Source organism: Idiotropiscis lumnitzeri, chromosome 15 (genome assembly GCF_059441095.1).
Source record: "Idiotropiscis lumnitzeri isolate Australia: NSW breed Sydney's pygmy pipehorse chromosome 15, RoL_Ilum_1.0, whole genome shotgun sequence".
Lineage (NCBI taxonomy): Eukaryota > Metazoa > Chordata > Actinopteri > Syngnathiformes > Syngnathidae > Idiotropiscis > Idiotropiscis lumnitzeri.
The window spans coordinates 358,329-376,351 of NC_142405.1; the positions used below are offsets into that span (position 1 = coordinate 358,329).

The 18,023-nt window shown below is 50.0% G+C and overlaps 1 protein-coding gene across 2 annotated transcripts; it reads right to left on the reverse strand.

Moving 5' to 3' along the window:
• Nucleotides 1-204: 204 nt before the first annotated feature.
• Nucleotides 205-14,991, reverse strand: LOC148321995 (platelet-derived growth factor subunit A-like). 2 transcript variants are annotated; one of them, XM_088315995.1, is made up of 7 exons: nucleotides 14,468-14,991; nucleotides 13,864-13,960; nucleotides 10,527-10,673; nucleotides 9,235-9,425; nucleotides 4,164-4,290; nucleotides 2,908-3,420; nucleotides 205-1,621 (listed from the first exon to the last, which is right to left on the reverse strand). In XM_088315995.1, the coding sequence occupies exons 1-6, from the start codon at nucleotides 14,528-14,530 to the stop codon at nucleotides 3,323-3,325; spliced, it is 723 nt and encodes a 240-aa protein (XP_088172121.1). In that variant the 5' UTR covers nucleotides 14,531-14,991; the 3' UTR covers nucleotides 205-1,621; nucleotides 2,908-3,322. The 2 variants fall into 2 exon arrangements, with proteins under 2 accessions (XP_088172121.1, XP_088172122.1); XM_088315996.1 differs by lacking the exon at nucleotides 2,908-3,420.
• Nucleotides 14,992-18,023: the final 3,032 nt, after the last annotated feature.

Consider the following 18,023-nt stretch of genomic DNA (forward strand, 5'->3'; position numbering starts at 1 on the left):
AATTATGATTACTGCCATCTTAATCCAATAAAAGGAAGGTTTTGTTTTTTCTTTGTACGAATTCATGTCGGCGTTGTTTTTCGGATGACGGAAGCCCCAAAAAAGTGACGAGGCACGAGGCGGCGGATAAATAAAGCGTCCCGGGCGACTTTTGAGCGTTCGGGTGATGGCGTCGCACTCTGACTTTGCTGGGATCGGCGTTCACTCGCTCGCTTTGACAACACTTGCAGAAGAAAAGATTTTGTTGCGCGTGCTGAGGACAAAAGCCTTTGTGATGCGACGTGCGTGAAGCGAGGCCGAGCTCCAAACAAGGAGCTCATTCATGCTTTGCTTGTTCATTCACTCCTTAAGGTGGACTTTGCTCTTTGTGTGCGTGTGCGTGCGTGTGCGTGTTACAGCAGACTGGGTGGCCATCGTCCTTATCGGCATTACAGTGATGTGGCTGCAAAATAACTCGTGTCTGCAGACAATCTCCAGAAGGTCGGCGTATTTTGCGCACGTTGAAGGGGAATTCGAGCCAAAACGTTTCTTAACGAGATGTTCCTGGACGACACACGGCATTCTGATTCCTATTTTGTTTGAGGAATAGAAGTTGAGCAGAAAATGTCACCTGTTTTTCTACATCCCATTTTGCGGGCGGCCATTTTGTCATTTTCTGTTGACTGAAAACGACATCACAGTTTCCAGAGCTGGGCACATGACCCTTTTTTTGACATTCAGTCCCCCGCCTTCCGGCCGCGATCTCGGTAACGTTCCGGCCTCAATCCGCCGGCCTTAATCGTAAAAACCGTCCCGCCTCCGTGATGGACTGCCCAGCTCTGATGGTATCTCGGGACTCAGCTAACGTCCAATCCCTGTTCATCTTTAAAAAAAAAACGGGTGAGTTGCCATTGGTCGTTACCTGAGTCCTGAGCAACTGTGATGTCGTTTTCAGTCGGCACAAAGTAACAAAATGGCCGCCCTCTACCATGTTAGAAAAACGGCTGGATTTTGCGGCTTCACTCATATTTCGTAAACGCAATATTCATCAGAATGACGAGTCAAGGCACAAGAATTGTTGACTTGCCCCTTTTTTTTTTTTGCCCAAATGGATTAAATAGAGACATTCAATAACCAATGAAAAGTAAGCATAATATGTTTCATAACAAAAATAAAGCATCTTCCGGCAACCGTCTTTCTGGCGTCTCCTCCCGTCGTTCTCCAAAGCGTACGCGAGACTCGATACGTTGACAATCAAAAGAACAAAATTGGACGAGTCCTCTCAAGCGTCCTCGAGTATAAATAGTTTGTAAGGAGCGTCCGGGAGGCGACACCGACGACCACGTCGGCGTCTTTTCGGCCAGCGTCCATTTCAAAGAGGGGCGGGGCACTTTTGTTGCCCCGCAGGAGGTCATCGGCCGCTTTCAAGCGGCGCTCTCGTTATCCAGAAAACGGGAAAAAAAATTCCCTTTCGGCGTCTCCCTTTTGCATCGTTCGCTCCTCTTTTGTTAGATTTTTTTGGGGGGAAAGAAAAAAAAAGCACCTTTGGCATCATTGTTGCTTATGTTCATCAGTCTTAAAGGCAAAAGTTCTTCTTGGTGTAGCCACGATGAGCCACGTTGACGTCCTCACCTCACGTCCACTAGGAAGAAGAGAGCCCAACGTTAGAACACACACAAAAAAAAAAAAAGAAGAAATTGATGCATGCAGGTGGACTGTGGAAACGTCGTCTCCGAATACGGCGGACCATCGGAACTTGAAAGCGAAACTTGGCACAAGGTTTGCTTTCAATTATTATTGAAACAAAATGTACAGAGCAATTTAGGAAAGAAATAGAAGCATGCTTTTGTTGTATAATCCAATTAAATATTGGACTTTTTCTACAAAATGTTTTTCGGTATCAAAAAGACCATTCAAAAAAAAAGTCTTTTGATTCATTTTGATCGATCTGCGTTCAGGTTTTAATTGTTTGAATTGTGCTCGTCCATTTTTAAAAATGCTGGCAACGCTGGAACTGATTCTAGTTCAGATTTCACTTCCATTTTTTTTTCAGTATGAAATATAAATCCATTTTCTTAGCAAATTATTATATTATTAAATTTTATTTATTTATTTTTAAGAAAAGCTGGAAGAGAGCCTGGGCAAAAGCGTCAAACAGTGCTTCAGTATTTTTTATAATGCAAGAAAATGTCAATTTTATTGAGAATTGTTTTCATTTCTCATGATCAATGACAATTTTGTGCTTTGTAACATTTCCGCCATTTCCGCAAAGAATTCTTCCAACTAGAACGCAAACCGAGGCCTCGCTTCTCGATTTCCTTTCCTTGTGTGCCTTTTTTGCCGGGTTCGTTAGTCGTGTGCACCTGCGCTCGTCAAGCGGGTCCCTCGTGTCGACCAATCAGCTCGCTCAACCGCACCGGTTTCGTCCAGCTGCTTCTCGTTGCCTCGTCACTCGCTTGCATTTAAGCATCCTCCTTTCTCGTCAAATGAAATGAAATGTTTTTTCCTTTTGATTTTGGCCCTGTGTTGATTTTGTGCTTTTGATCAATCCAAGCGCCTTGTTTGCCTTTTTCTTACTTTGAAATGGAATTGTTTTTGGGGTGCGCACCTCCCCTGCCAAAGCTGAACACGAACAGCCTCGTGCAACCCGACTGTGTTTGAGTTCCGAGGGTCTGCCGGATGTGGAGTCAAAATTGGTGGCTGTCGAGAAATTCTTGCCACAAAATAAATCAAAAATGTTTTTTTTAAAAATCAAGTGCGCCCAAAGCCACGCTGGCGACATGAGAGAGTGCGCGCGCATGCTTCGGAATCAGTGCGCGCATGCAGCAGCGGCATCAAGATGGAGGCGCTCGCTGATCTCCTCCAAGTGGCGTGATTGGCGGCTGGCGAGTGATTGGCGCCCGGTTGGCGAGGCGAGAGGACGCCTACCTGTTCCCCTTCGCTGCTTTCCATTGCGAGTTGAAGTTGGAGGCGACGGGTGCGACTCGTTACGGCGCCGATAAATCCTTGTGGGCTCTTAACGTTTTTGATTTCCTTTTTTTACCTTTTGCCCTACGGTGGCCTGAAAGCACAAAGTCGGGGAATCCGGTTTAGCGGCGGGCTGGGGCGGGGGAGGCCAAAGACGCCAAGCGTTTATGAGTCAGAAAGCGCCCAGGGACAGAAGCAGCGAGTGCAAAGCGGTGACACTCATAAATACTTGAACTCGCTTATCGGTGCACTTATCTGCTCCGAGGGAGAGAAAGGCTTCAGATCGAGGCGCAGGAGAGGTGCGGCTAAGACGAGGGCGGGGCCGTGCGGGGATTTTGACTCGGTGGCGTGCCGAGCAGCCTTTGGACGTCGTGCCTCAACGCACGCAAACGCTCGCTCGGAAGACCACGGACTCGTTTTGGTCGTGGGCCGCCTTCCCTCGGAGCTTTGCGACTCTCGCATCGTATAACGTATCTAGAATTGCATCATCATGTTTTCAGACGTGATGCCGAGAACTCGTTTGGAAATGAAAGGTCAACAAAAACAGAACCCCTCCCCCAAAAAAAGGAAGAATGCTCCAGAAAGATAAAGTGGACGCCCACAATTTTCCACGGCGGGACATAAAACGTTGCAACCCCGGGCTTTGAGTTTGACACTTGCCGGTGTTGCAATAGGCGGCCACCTGACAGGTGCGTCGGGAGAAAGGTCAACGGGTGCAAAGTGAGGGCGGGCGGGACGCGTCGAGTCGACGGCAAAGCAAAGCCGAGCGAAACATTGAGCAGACGCGACGAAGGCAGGAAAGGACGATTCGAAAAGGATTAGGGCGGGACTTTGGCTTAGTTTTTTTTTTTTGTACTTCTCTACCAGGAAGGCACCGTGTATTTGTTCCTCTGATTTGGTTACTTTTCACACCGAGACATCTTCAAGAGACAAGATTGTTTTCTTTTGATCGGTCACATCGAAATGTGTCGTCGTCAACGCGCTCCTCCGTGAACGACGTCGAGTTCCGCGAGGCGATTCATCCAACAGACAAGCGGTCGTTGTCAGCGAGCTCAAGTCGTAACTTTTGGATCCGTTGCAATTATCGGCCGTGACGGTTGAAATGAACGTCGGATCAATTCCTCGCAAAACCCCCAGACTTCACGCCGGGACCCCGTTTGAGCCGGTCTTCAAAGCAGTCCGAATTGAGTTTGGGTGAGGTCAGAAGGCGAGTTTACCTGTTTCGGCATCGGAGGGCTCCGCCACGTGATGCTGCGACGTGCACACGCACTCCAGGTGGTCTTCTAACCGTACGAAGACCTCTTTCAACTTGGGCCTCCTTTTGACGTACTCCACTTTGGCCACCTGTCGTGACGAGAAGAGAAGCCAAAACCTCGGTCAACCACCAACATGCAACAAAAAGGTCAAAGCTTTGGCTGCTTTCTTCCGAGCAAGCCGTCGATTGCGGCAAGGAGCGATTGCACGGCCCGAGGGGCGGACTTTGTTCCGCTCGGCCAGACGGGGAAACGACCGCCGCCACCGAAGGCTTCGCCTTGAGGCAGCGAGCGTCCACTTCCAGACGCACGGCCAAACTTGTCCCGACGCGTCCAGCAATATGGCGGCCTTCGGACATGGCCACAAAGACTTTGGACGCGATTGTGGAGCGTGTCCGCCCCCAAACGAGCCTACTGGCCATCAAAGTTCCAGTTGGTCTAGAAGGTGTTGATGAGGCGGAGGTGTCCAAGTAGCGAGCGGGAAGAACCGCTTGAAATGTTCCAACGAGAGAAAAACTGCAGCAATTCCGCGTTTTGGGCCGGGAAGCGTTCTGATTCAAGCGGCACAGGCGAGGCCGCTCGAAGGTTAGCGGGTTGTGCAACAGGGGAGGTGGCGGCATGCTTTCTTTCTTTTTTTTTTGGGCTCTCTGATTCAAGTCAGGCAGGCAACTTCCACGTTCATCAACGAGGACCCGGAGGGCTCGTGGAAACAAAATCCCCGCCCAACGCAGCCGGCCTCCCGCTTCACCTCGCTTCGAGTTCACGGCGCGCGAGAGGATATGAAGCGACAATCCTCCAGGCCGCCTCTCGCGGGCCGATATGGTCGGCAGAAGACGGGAGAGGCTTTCTTCCGCCGTCCCGCGCCGGCCCGCCGCCCGGTAGGGAATTAGTGGCGCAGACGAGCCAACGTACGAGTCTGTCTACTAAAACAAAGCATGTTGACGCAGCACAAAGTCCCTCATGCCGATGCTGTGAAGTCAAAGTTTGGCGGGGGCTGCCCCAGTCAGGCCGCAGAACAGGTCAACGTGAAAAGAAAGAAAGCGGGAAGAAGTTGGGAGAAAATGGAAAGGAGGTCAGAGGTCAGAGGTCAGGCAAATACACGACAACGGCGCCGGGCTCGGAGATGGCGCGGCCGTCGTCGACGGATCGATCGTCTCCGCCGCGTGTTTGCCGACGCGACGCGCTCATTTGAGGAAGAGGAAGAGGGCACATGCGGCCGACCGCCATCGTCATGTGTTAGGTATTAACGTCAAGTTTCTTGGTGACCCGCCAAAGAAACGCAAACACGGCCCAGATAAGGCCGTGCGTCTTTATTGTTGAGAAGAAAAACACGAGGCCAGAATGTGGTCTCGACATGAATCAAGGTGGAAGAACGTCGCCAACACTCCATCGGCACCAAAATGCGATCGTTTTCGTCGGCACGAACGCCACGCAGCGTCCGTGAGCTTCATTTTTCACAAGATTTGCTTTTGTGTGTTTACGCGAGCTCAGATTCTCCTTTTTCGGTGACTCAACAAAGTGTTTGGCGGAAGTGGCGGACATGAGCAGGCAACTTCATTTCCGCAAAATGCTCGAGACGGCAACAACGAGGCACTTTGCGCTTCGCAGTAAAGTGTCGCGCACCATTTTTGGCCTCAATTGCTTCAGGGGGCAATTGATCAAGATCTGCGCTTCGTCCTGCACCGATGCACTTTTGTTTTGGAACAGAAATGGTGATCGGAAACGAGTCGTCTCTCCCGACAAACAACTGTTGACGTTCTGCTCGAGTGATGAGCGCCCGCAAAGTGAAAAACGGTGCAGGAGGCATCCTCGCTTTTCTTAAACGACCTCCTGCACTGCCTACTTTGTCAACACTCTCTCCCATATCGCCCGCTCATCGCGCGTGTGTGCGTGTTATGGAAAGGTGTTAACAACGGTCCCTCCCGCCGACTTTCCTGGCCAGATTTATTTAGCGTACACTTCTTCGCGCCAAGTACAAAGGCTTCTTATCCGGCGCAGAGTCAATGACTTCCCACATAAAACACACATCAAAAAAGAGCCCCCCCATGCAACGACGAGGGGCCCCCGACACTCTTTGTATAAATCAAACCGCTCCCGAGAAAGCCGGGGCCCTGAGAAAGACTCCCTTGAGTGGCTTGAGGGAATGATATCCGATCCGCGGGGTTGGGGTGAGGCAGGGGGCTCTGGGAAGTGCACCCCCCCTTTGGTTTGTCCCAGGCTACCCCCCCCCCTTCAGACAAGAGCCTCTATGTGAAGCCGATTGTCTTGCTCGGTTTTAATTGGGAATTCCCTGAGCGCTGATGAGAGCATGACGGAGGGGAAAGTTTTACTCACGCCGTCCAAGGAAAACACAACGAGGATGTGGATGTCCGCCACGGGAACGCAAAGACTTGGAGCCAAAATAAATAAAGTTGCGTGTTTGTTTAGAGAACGTACGGATCGAAAGTGACCGAGCGGGAGCGATGGCGACTCATCGGGTAGGAAATGAGGCCATCGAAACAATACGGGCTTGTGCCCCACAAAAAGAAAGAACCCAGAGGAGCTCTCGGAATCTACTGGCGAGAAAGAAGAGACGATCTTCCGAGGGGGGGGGGGACGACCACAAAGAGGGGAGACGACCTGCTGCTGCCCTCTTCTTCAACCCGTCACAACAAACACTCGGGCCGATGAGCGGCGGCGCACGGCCGACAAGAAAGAGGAGCGTTTCTCACGTCTGCGCGTAATCCTCCGCCGCCACAAAGACCCGAGCGACATGGCACTCGAAAGTCGGCAAATCCAACCGACCGCCATATCTGAGGGCAGCGGAAGGCGCGAGATCAAATATCAAAGAGTCCCCCGGATCGCGTCTTTATGATCCTGCGCGCAACAATGGAGGTGAAGCGACCGGAAAGCTGCGAAGCGCGAGGGAGTCAACGATGACTTCATCCAAAAGAAAATCACGCGAGGGAGAGGACGGAAAAAAAAGAAGGATATGAAAACGCTAAATGATGCGATCCAGCCGGCGCGGCGGTCGTCGTGCGACTCCATGACCTGGACGGGATCCTCCCATGACCCGCTAAAAATGTTCATCTGTAGCGTGCAAACGCTTTGGCTTTGATTTATTGCCGCCCAGATGTCACATGACTTGCTGCTTTCATTCCCATCCCATGTCGACCATTTTCATTGCTGACTATTCTCGCTGAAGAATGTTTGCATCAAAGTTATGTAGGATGCCGATTCAAATGCTCCAGGCATATATCAAAAATGTTTTGTCCAAAGTGGTTTTTATAACACACAAATGATGCTAAAAACTTTGATGAGGCTTTTCAAGCATGTCCATCCAGTATTCTTTTATTTTGGATGCGATATCGTGGAAGTCGGCCATCGTTCTGTTTGCAAATTCTATTTCATTGGGTCCGAATATTCGGGACATCGTAAAGGTCACGGAACCAACACCACTTTTAAAAACAATCAACGTGCATTTCGTAAACGGTCGAAGCAAATTAGTTAGCAATCAATGGTCAAAAATATCCAGAAGGACCAAACGGGAGCCAATTCAGAGAAATTTTCCGGACTGAGCAACCCAAAATGACGCAGAAAGTCTTCAAATATTTTTGGGGCCTCGCAAAATGTTGTTCAAATTTCTTTTGCCTTTGTTTCTTTTTGTTGCTCTCTCCAGTTTGACGTCGTCGTTGGCACGTTTGGTATTTCTGAAGTTGCTCCCATTTCCGCACGTGCGCCGATCACATTCTTCTTCTTCTTCTCGTGTTTGAGAGTCCCGTATGTGACCTGCTGTCACCAAGGTAACAGGCGGAGTTTTCCTGTTTTCCCGGGTTGGGAAGGGGGCAGCGGCCAGGCGCCCCCCCCCCCCCCCCCTCGCTCGGCAGTGCGGCCACATCCGCCTGGCCTCTGTCAAGCTCGCGCTTTGATCTGGCGGCCATCAACACTTCATTACGCTGCCGCCTCGTCAAATGGCCTTGTCGCTCGCCACACGCTCGAGGCGTTTATGAAGCACAACATAGAGCGCACTCTGTCTCACGCGCACACACACACACACACACACACCAAAACAATCTCCCTCTCAGGTTTACACAGATGTGAGCCGATGACCACGGAGGACCTCTGCCAAATACTTGCACGCGGGGCCATCAAAAGTGAGTCGTTGCCAAAATACGCCGTCATGATGAGACGAAGCTACCTTACGCGGTGTCGGCTTGACAACGTCGGCATGTTCTCGTCGCTCAAACTTTTTTGCAACAATATTGTGCTTAGCACGTTTCATCTTGTTTTGTGTCTTTAGTATAGCAAAGAAAAAAAAAACAGTGCGGGATCTGGAAAAAAAACAAACACCTCAGCACATAGAGACTTAGAAAAAAACAAAAAACAAATCTTGGAGACTTTCACATGTGGGAGGGATGTGGAATGTCAGCGAAGGGGAGTTCCAGCAAACGCACTCATGCGAGAGGAAAGCAAAGTCAGGTAAGGAGCAGGTACCAAATAAACCGCCGGCCACCATCCAAAAATCCAAAGGCGGACTTTGGCGAGCGGGCCTCCATAAATTCTCAAAGCGAGCACGGAGACAAAAGAGTCCAGACTCAAACACACAAGAGCAGCAACGTTGTTGCGCTCAAAGCTGCCGTGCGACCTCTAAATACGGCTGACGTTTGACTCATCTCAAGCCACCGCGTCCGCGATCTTGACGCTGAACAGAAAAGTGGGGGCGGCTTGGAAGCCAGCACAGAGGCTGCTGGGAACCGCGCTTGCCAAAAAAAAAGAAAAAGTAGCCCCTTTCACTCCCTCGCTCTTTGTCAAATGGCGTCGGCCAGGCTTCCGGAAGACAAAAGAGACAAAGAAAAAAACGGCAAGCCCGGAGAAATCCATTTATGGATTTCGGATGATCAAGAAGAAGATCAGATGCAGCTTGCGTTTCGGCTCGAAGGCCTCCATGAGGTCACAGAGTTGACGTCAAAGCAGCCGAAGGAACCTCGATGGGTTGCCTTGGAAACGGTTCGCTGGCTCGCTTCAGAACCAATTCCTTTTTTTTTTTGTGACGTACCTTAACGGTGCGGTGGTGCCTGCGCGAGGGCTGGCAGCGCATGTTGCTGGTGTTGCAGCAGCCCGTGCAGCGCTTGACCTCCACGCAGGGCGGCCATATCAGGAAGTTGGCCGACGTGGGGTCCACCTGGCTCCTGGGGATCTCGTAGATCACCGTCCGCGTCTTGCACGCCGCCGGCACCGCCTCCTCCACTGCAGGAAAGGAGAAAAAAAAAAGATGGCATTTTATGTGAATCATGACAAAGAATAAAAATCCGACCGCTGACCCCTGAATCGGTATCATCAGATGCTCCGATTGCAATATTCAAACATTTCCAGCACGCTCAGCGCGGCATGAAATCGGAGAAAACGCAAAGCCCGAACGCAACCCACGTCGTTCGCTCGCTCGCTCGATCAGATATCGCAGCGAGCGCTCGGTATTTGATAAAGAAATGTGACCCAAGTTTCTCGGCGAGCTGCAACTTGACGCCTTGAATGTCTGGAATTTCCACGCTCAAGGACATATTCCTCCCCTGACGCGTGTCTCGCCTCTCCTCAAAAAGTGCTTCTTCGCAAAGGCGAGCCGCCATCGCAGTCACCGAATATGCGATCGTCACACGACGCACAAGAGTCGCGCACGTCTTGCATGGTCGGCCGCCGTCTTATTTGGAGTGCCAGAGAAAATGAATTTTCTTTATTCCACATCAAGGGATTTTCTCTTATTCTCTCTGAAACTTTAGAACAAAAGAAAAATGTATTGAATTGATTCAATCAGAAAATGTATTTGAAAAGTAGGAGAATGATTGTCCGGCAAACCAGTTCAGGGTGTGCCCGCCTACTGCCCGAAAACAGCTGGGATGGGCTCCACCCCCCCCCGTGGATGATAAATGGATGATAAGTGTTGTTGCGGCTTTCGTCTGCAAACGTTTGCAACTACCACATCGTCGTCATCAACATCGTCGTCAACATCGTCATTGTCGTCAACATCGTCATCGTCATCAAGATCGTCATCAAGATCGTCGTCAACATCGTCATCGTCGTCAACATCGTCATCAACATCGTCATCAACATCGTCGTCAACATCGTCATTGTCGTCAACATCGTCGTCAACATCGTCATCGTCGTCAACATCGTCATCGTCGTCAACATCGTCATCAACATCGTCGTCAACATCGTCATCAACATCGTCGTCAACATCGTCATCAACATCGTCGTCAACATCGTTATCAACATCGTCGTCAACATCGTCGCAACATCGTCATCAACATCGTCGTCAACATCGTCACTGTCATCGTCATCTGAAGTCAGTCTTACCAAGGCTCCTCTTGCGGCGGCCGTGCAGCTGCGAGCTCTTCAGGTCGCTATAGTAACCGGCGTGGCGGGAAGAATTCTTGTGCTGCTGGTGCTGCTGGTTGCGCCGGTGATGCTTGTGGTGGCCCTCGATGACATCGTTTCCCGTACCTCGTCAAAAGAGAAGGCGGCCACGTTAATAACAGCATCAGCCCAAAGTGAACTCATTAAGCGAATCGTAATCGTGATCAAATGCCATTTTCATTTTATTTTTGCGGTCAATGAGCATCAATAACGAAAAAAAACAAAGCGCCGCAAAGTGCAACTTGACGCAAGCGTAACGTGAGCTCGAGTCACTCGCTCGGCAGCAATTTGGGCCGGCCCACGACGTGGGCCAAAGTGGAAAGTCTCCATGCGGGTGAGTCGGCAACTTGACACAAAGCGCTCAGTTCACCGACGGCCGCTTTCGTGGCTCGCCTTTTGCTCCGTGTTGACCTTTGCCAATCAACAAGCGCATGTTTTCTTCCACTGAAGCCATGTGACAAAAACAAAAAAGTTTGGGTCACCGCCCCGAACATTACAGCGGGCGACGCAATCAAATGATAAAGGCCGCTCACATCCAACGCTGCTGAGGATGTTTGCCAAGTGGGCGGGGTCCACCCGCCTGTGCGTCCGCACCTGCGGCCTTCCCGTAAACACCGCGCTACATAAACTCCTCGTCATCCCGCGGGTGCGTGTTTAAACCCGGCGCGCAACAAAAGTCTCGCCGCGGGCCAAACGTGACACACCAGACATAACGTACTTCTGCCGGCACCCGCGCAATTGCCGCTCCAGAAACGCACACGCGACACAATGTGGCGGCTTGCCTCTCGAAATACTTTGGCCTGGCAAGAAGGCGCGAATGGAAATGCTCCCGTCTAAGCTTTCAACAGGTGTCATTTTTGACACACAAAAGTGTTGATGTGAAGGATGCTCCCTCTGCATTCCATCCTTTTCAAAAACGTGCTCATGTGTCAGCGTTTAGGGCGCACAATTTGGTGGGAATGTGGAGGCTCGTGTCTCGGCATTCACAAAAGCGTACGTCCTGTCAGAACATCGAGAAGACACGTTTCGGCACCACAGAACTTTTCATTTGATTGTCCCAAAACATGTGACGTTGCTTCCAACGGAGTGAAGCCAGACTTTGGGATTCTTTTGTGATGGCGTGTCTCAGCATTGCGTCATCTTGCTTTCGTGCGCTTGTCCAGCACACACACACACACACACACACGGTACATATTTTTGGATGATTGAGTGAAACGCTTGTTCATTAGAGTGTGTGCTCATTTCTCCGCTTGCACACCACAGAAAGTCACAGCTCACAGTGCATCAGAAAAATGTTGCTCGTCTCTCAGTTTAGCATGAATGTCAACGCTTGTCTTGCAACATTCAGCACGCAATCAATCCCGTAAATGAGATGCTCAAAAGTTGTTTGTAAGAATGTTCATCTCGCAGCGCATCTTAAATCTTTTTGGACAGACAATTCAGTGTTCATGTGAAAGAATGTCTTTCGGCATTCACACCCAAATATTTTGGGACTGACATGGAAAATAGTGTTCATTTTGATCTACTGCATGGCGTTCAACACAGTTTGGAAGCTCAAAAAAACAAAACAAAAAGCTCGTACTCGTATTTATGTTCCGCCTAAGTCATTTTGGAGACAGAAGACATTTATGGGCTGATATTTGTGCCACTAGAAACTGAATATTTGAATTGAAGACTGGATATTTGAATTAAAAATTGAATTATTTAATTGAAAACTGAATTATTGAATTATTAATTATTCAAATATTCAGTCTTCAATTCAAATATTCAGTTTCTAGTGGCACAAATATCAGCCCATAGACATTGTTCATGCAAAATGCCAAGCTCAGCATTTTGGTTTTTGCCGCACAAATGCACAAAGCAACATGGAAGTATAAATGCTCATCGCTCAGCATTCAGTCTTACGAGCATCCCAATTCGCAACGTGGTGGAAAACTCAAAAGTGGCCCGCCTCCAATCAGCCAAACATCTTAACGAGCAGCGGCGCGTTATTTTTCACATGTTGCAAAATACATCTCAGCCCTTCGCGTTAGCGAGAAAATCTCTGATGGTCCACGTGAGATGACCTCGGGGAGAGGAAGTCGGCCATTTCGAAACAGCCGCGATGCAATCGGAAGCGGCGCATCATGAAACGTTTTAGGCTTTCGTTTGATTTGAGATCGTTTTGGTTGAAACGTTTGCTCGCCGCCTGAGTAAATAGTCGCCGTGTCGAGTCGTTGGAAAGGAAATCCAAGCGCCAGCAAAGCACGCGGCGCCTCCAAGATCCAAGCTCAAGATCGCCAGCGGCCGTCTCGGCTTACGGGATCGGTGACGGTCGGCTGGCTTGAAAGCGACGTTGCCGCGGTAACAACAGCGAACAAATGAAATAAAACGGAGCCTCGGGGTCGTGCTTTATTGTTTTCGCATGTTTGAGCTTACTTTTGCAGAGTTGTTTGGTTGCCCACTTATTTCCTGGCGTTACCATGGCAACGGCGTGTGCACTTGATTCCACGAGAGCACAGCAAGCACGTGCCAAAGCAAAGGTCCCGACCGGCATCAATGCTGAGACTTGAGCGCAAATGCGTACGACCAAATATTTGTTGGTGTGCTGAGAGACAAAAACGACAATCGCGTCACGCGGCGAGACGAACGTTCACAAGAATGCTGAATTGTGCGTTTGCAATCTTATACTGAGGGATAAGAATTGATCCGTATGCATCCAAAATATTTGTTGCGCGGATGCGGAGAGGCAGGCATGCACACGACGGCAAATAGTGTGCGCCCGAAACATTTTTGGGTGAAAGCTGAGTGACACGCCTCCAATATTGAATGTCCAAAAATGACGTACGCTGAATGCCGAGCATCCGTATTATGTCGCACTTTTTAGCGAGACTGAGATTCCAACTTGTGAGCGGAGAGGCAAACGTGCCAACCGCATGTCCGACCGCAATGCTGCAAATGAAGACACTTTTAAGCTTTTAAGCCTCGAAATATTTTCACAACTTGCAAGCGAGAGTCGAACCCAAAATCTCAGGACTGCAAACCTCCGTCACACCATCAATTTGATTCCTTTGGTGTTTTTCAGCCAGGCTGTCACATCTCAACTAAAACTAAAGTGTCCACGACGGCCTGGACCTGATCCAAGACCAAAAAGACTTTGAGGGGAGATCCAAAAATTGCTGACTGGGCACAATACACGCCACAGCACGCGAAAGCAGTCTGCCTGTGACGTAATGTGACGTCACCAAACCAACACGTCACTGGCGCTGAAATAAAGGGATCAAGAGGCAGAATTTACCTACGGAGTCAATTTCTAGCAGCCGCTGGAGGTCGCTGATGCTGCGGATTTCACTGTGGGACAGTCTGTCGATCAGCTCCTGGGGAAAGTGCACTTCCTTCAGCGTCCAACAGCACGAGGAGGTGCGGAGAAAGAATAAAAAAAAAAGTACAGTGAGTTAGAGCCGCTGGAGTGGGAAAGGTGCAATTAAATACAAATAAAGATATTCTAACAAACGAGTTGGATACTTCTTCGGTGAACGGGACTGCTGCACTTGCACTTGCTCGTTGATTACAATTTGCATAGCGAATGAAAGTCATTTGCATTCGGGAGTCTGACTGTGTGCAAAGTGCGCAGCTTCTTCTTTTTTTTCTGCACTTGTTGCGCTCAGCAGCAACTCTCTCGATGTTCCTCGTCGTGCTGCTGCTGCTGCTGCTGCTGCATGGCCACTATTTATATCCCGCAGTACACTTCCCATCAAGTTTGCCCACTTGGCTCAGGCTGCAAAAAAATTAGGCAACAAAAGCCCAAAATAACCTGAGCGGGGTGGACAACACGAGGGGCGTGGAGGGGAGGGTGGTGGACTCACACGAAACAAGCCCATATTTACTTTTTTTTCTCTTACCTGAGCGGTGGCCAGCAGCAGGTACGTCGTCCACAGCAGGAAGGAGTAAATTGCGGCTCTCATCTCCCTTTGAATTTGGACTGAACCCCAAACGAGACGAAGCGGTCGTGGAGGAGCCGCGCAGTCGCTCCTGGTCCTCGAGGACCCTCGACCATCCCCTCAGGGCGGCGGAGAGAAAGCAAGCGAGGGCTTTGGTCGGTCGTGAGATCGAAAGTGTTTTGTGTGCGTGTGCGCGTGCGCGTGCGTGAGTAGTTTTTTTTTACTCCTGCGCAACAAGCTGTGCAAAGCAGCTCCGCATAGCTCCTGAAAAAAGTGGGACAATCCCAAGTAAAGCCAGACGCGCGTTGCACTTGTCCTTCACAGCCTCACACGCACCACCACCTCCTCCACAAAAAAGAAAAGAAAACACTTTCTCTTCAAGTTCTCTTTAAAAAACAAAACAAAACTCAAAATGTAATCCAGCCGAGAAATCCTGGAGGAAATAACAAAAGTGAAGTGAAGTTGAAGTTGTGTTCCGTCGGCGTGGAGGCATCCAAGTGGAGTGAGAGCGAGCGCGTGAGCGGCTGCTTATTATAGAGAGAGGCGGCGTGCACGTCCGCAACGCCAACTTGCGCCTCCCCTCGAGTCCGCCTGATGCTGCGTCGCCCTCCGCCAGGGGGGCTGCTTGGCTGACCAAAGGAGACGGCCAGCAAGTACAAGACCAAAACAAATCAGGAACAAAAACAAAAAACACAAAAACGCTTGCAGGCATCATGAAGCACATTGAAAGCACAGTTGGCCAATCCAAAAGGAGACGGGTGTTTTAATGCGAAAAAAAAATAAGTATTTAAATCCAGAATGCTACATTATGCATGCGGGTCACATTTTTTTTTTTCACATAAACCAACTCACCTGAGCTGGGCAAGTGACCTTTTTTTGCCGGTCAGTCCCCCGCCCTCCGGCCACGATCTCGGTACGGTTCCGGCCTCAACCCTCTTGTCTAATTCATAAAGAAATGTCCGCCGCTGACCCCGTAAAGCATCCTCCCGACCCATTAAAAAAAAAAAGCGTCCGTGCATGACGCCGCTGTGGGAGAGATGCTAACGGCAGAGGTTTACTTAAAGATCATTAGCTGGCTAATTTTTGATTTCAATCCGCTTGGCTTCTTATGGTCTTCTTGATATGCTTCTCCTTCTTTCTTCTTCACCAGCGTGGCCAATGCAAGTCATTCTGGACTGTTGGTGTTCTCAGGATTGTTGAAAGAAAAAAGCGGGACAATGTGATGCGTGGTGACGATTCCCTCTTTGGGAAGCGCGATGCCGATTGTGTCATCGCTGAACGACGCACATTTGCATCGTGGATGCCGCTCGAACAACGTGACACTCACCTGACACAAGACAACGGCTACAATTTTTTCAAACTTGTCATCACCAAAATATCGCGTTTAAATGGTGGTCGCGATGTCGAAAGGTCGTTTCGAAACACGACCAAGTACCAACAACACCAAATTTTCTGAAGCTGGAGCTCAAAATCGAGCTTGAGATTTGTCCCTGGAGGACATTTGCGGTATCTGCCGGGATTTTTCGCTCACTTCCTCAGGGAATTTCATCATCTTTATAGAGCGAAAGTTTTTTTTTTCCAGTCCAAAAGCAGAGTTGCTGTTTCTTTTCACGAGCTCGCAGGGCAACATGATTACTGGCAAGCATGTGCCTGACAAACATTTTTAAAAGCACTTTTATAGAAGCCGGCGCACAGTAAACCAAGCCGTAAAGAGGACAAGCGAAGTGGCGATGACTCCCGTTTCCCTGCAGGCCACACATTGAGTTCCTCGGAGGCCAAGTAGCGGAACAACGTCAAAATTCCCTTCAAATTTCATGAAGTGATGGGGGAAAAAAATGTGTACATTTTCCAGTGCGACAGCGTCCAAATTCAAGCAAACGGTCCAAGTCAAATTGGATGGAAATGCTCAAATGAAGGGACAATGTCCAAAAAGTCTTAATTACAGCAAAAGCGCAAAAGTCCAAACGCGAGCCAATGGCGGAACCAAATGACCAAAACATGGCAATTAGCGTTGCGCACACGCTCAAAGCTCACGCTCATTGTTGACACAAGTTTTATCAAGCTCATTTGAGCTCTGATCCCGAGACGGTTACACCTTGACGCGGCCATAAACGCCGATAAGAACGCCGAGCCGGCCCACGATCCAAACTTCCACAACACGTATTGGACGCCGGCGCATGGTCGGACAAACAAACAGACGAAGGCGCCTCCTCCTCGGGTTTGTTCTCCTCCAACCTCAACTCGCTCGGCGACGCCCACCATGACCAAGTCGGGCCCATTAGCCGCTTTTTGCCGCGAGCGTTTTAACAGCAGCTCAAGTCTTGTGATGGGCGCTTTTAGAAGCCGCGGTTACATTTATGGTCGGCTTACTCACACGCACGCACACACGCGCGTAACTCAGGTGAGAGTTTCCAGGAGCAAAGGTGAATTCCAGCGGCTGGTTTGCGATAGCGTCCCGGCCGGACCTGGAAACTATCCAGAGCAGAGTCCATATCCCGGGCAACCTGGATGTGCACACAAACAAGCGTCGCATGTACACGACGGGAGTCACAAGGACTCTCACCTGAACGCGAACGAGTCCAGGAAGCCAAACACAGCCGCCGCCCTTCCCGCTGCTCTTCAAATGGCGGCCGGCGGTAAAAGGACTCTTGTCGGACGCGCGAGAAGCCTTCCAAGGTCACGTGGAAGCGATCCAAACGGCAACACCAGTTCAAGTTTGAAACTTGACTTGGCCCGGGTCAAAGTGGTCAAATTTATTTGCCAAACCCAAAAGAATTCCTGTCGGTCGAGATGCCGGCCAGATTTTAAGGCTCCAAAATGATCGACTGCGGCCTCATCCGAGTCAAAGAATGCTCAATTTGCCCAAAATTCTGTTGCTCTCCAATTTCGAGAAAATGGCAAAATCCAGAAAGTTTTTGTGCTTTCCCAAGTCCAAACATGAATGTCAAATTTCAATTCAGCAGTTTTCAGGGGGCGGCCATTTTGTGTCTTCTGCCGACTGAAAATGACGTCACAGTTGCTCGGGGCTCAACTGACGACCAATCACGGCCCACCTGCTCTCTGAAGCCGATCGGTCGCTATGCCGAAATATTCCTCGGAATGCCGCGTTTTGGACGAGTTGGGACTGCGTAGAACGTATTCTTGGTCAGAAATTCGGAGGGTTGACTTTCGCCCAAACGCATCGGCAAGATTGCAAGTTTACGGGCCAGCGGGTCCAAACACTTGTCGTCCTTCGATGTCATCTTCTCTACTTGTCAAACCTGTCCGGCCAGATCATGTGCAAATTTGACATTTCCAAATTGCGCCGCAAGTCCGGTGGCTCCGAAGGCTCAGTTGGAAGATTTTCAGCAAGGGTGGGGCGAGGACCGGCAAATACTTCACTTTCCCTCGGCAACATCCGCCCCGTTTGATGTCCACGTGCGTCAAACTGTGCCGCAGTCTTGTCGCGACCGCTTCCAGCCCCGGTGTGAAAAAGGTCAACCTCGGGGGAACTGGAAATGGGCGGCCGGTGTGAACC

Bases quoted from the DNA above. Each gene is read 5' to 3' on its own strand.
- LOC148321995 (XM_088315995.1), bottom strand. From the start codon at position 14,530: ATGAGAGCCGCAATTTACTCCTTCCTGCTGTGGACGACGTACCTGCTG. The intron at 9,426-10,526 runs GTAAGACTGACT...CCTTTCCTGCAG, and splicing joins CCGCCGCAAGAGGAGCCTTG to TGGAGGAGGCGGTGCCGGCG. The intron at 3,421-4,163 runs GTAAACTCGCCT...ATGCAATTCTAG, and splicing joins GCCCTCCGATGCCGAAACAG to ATACGTTATACGATGCGAGA.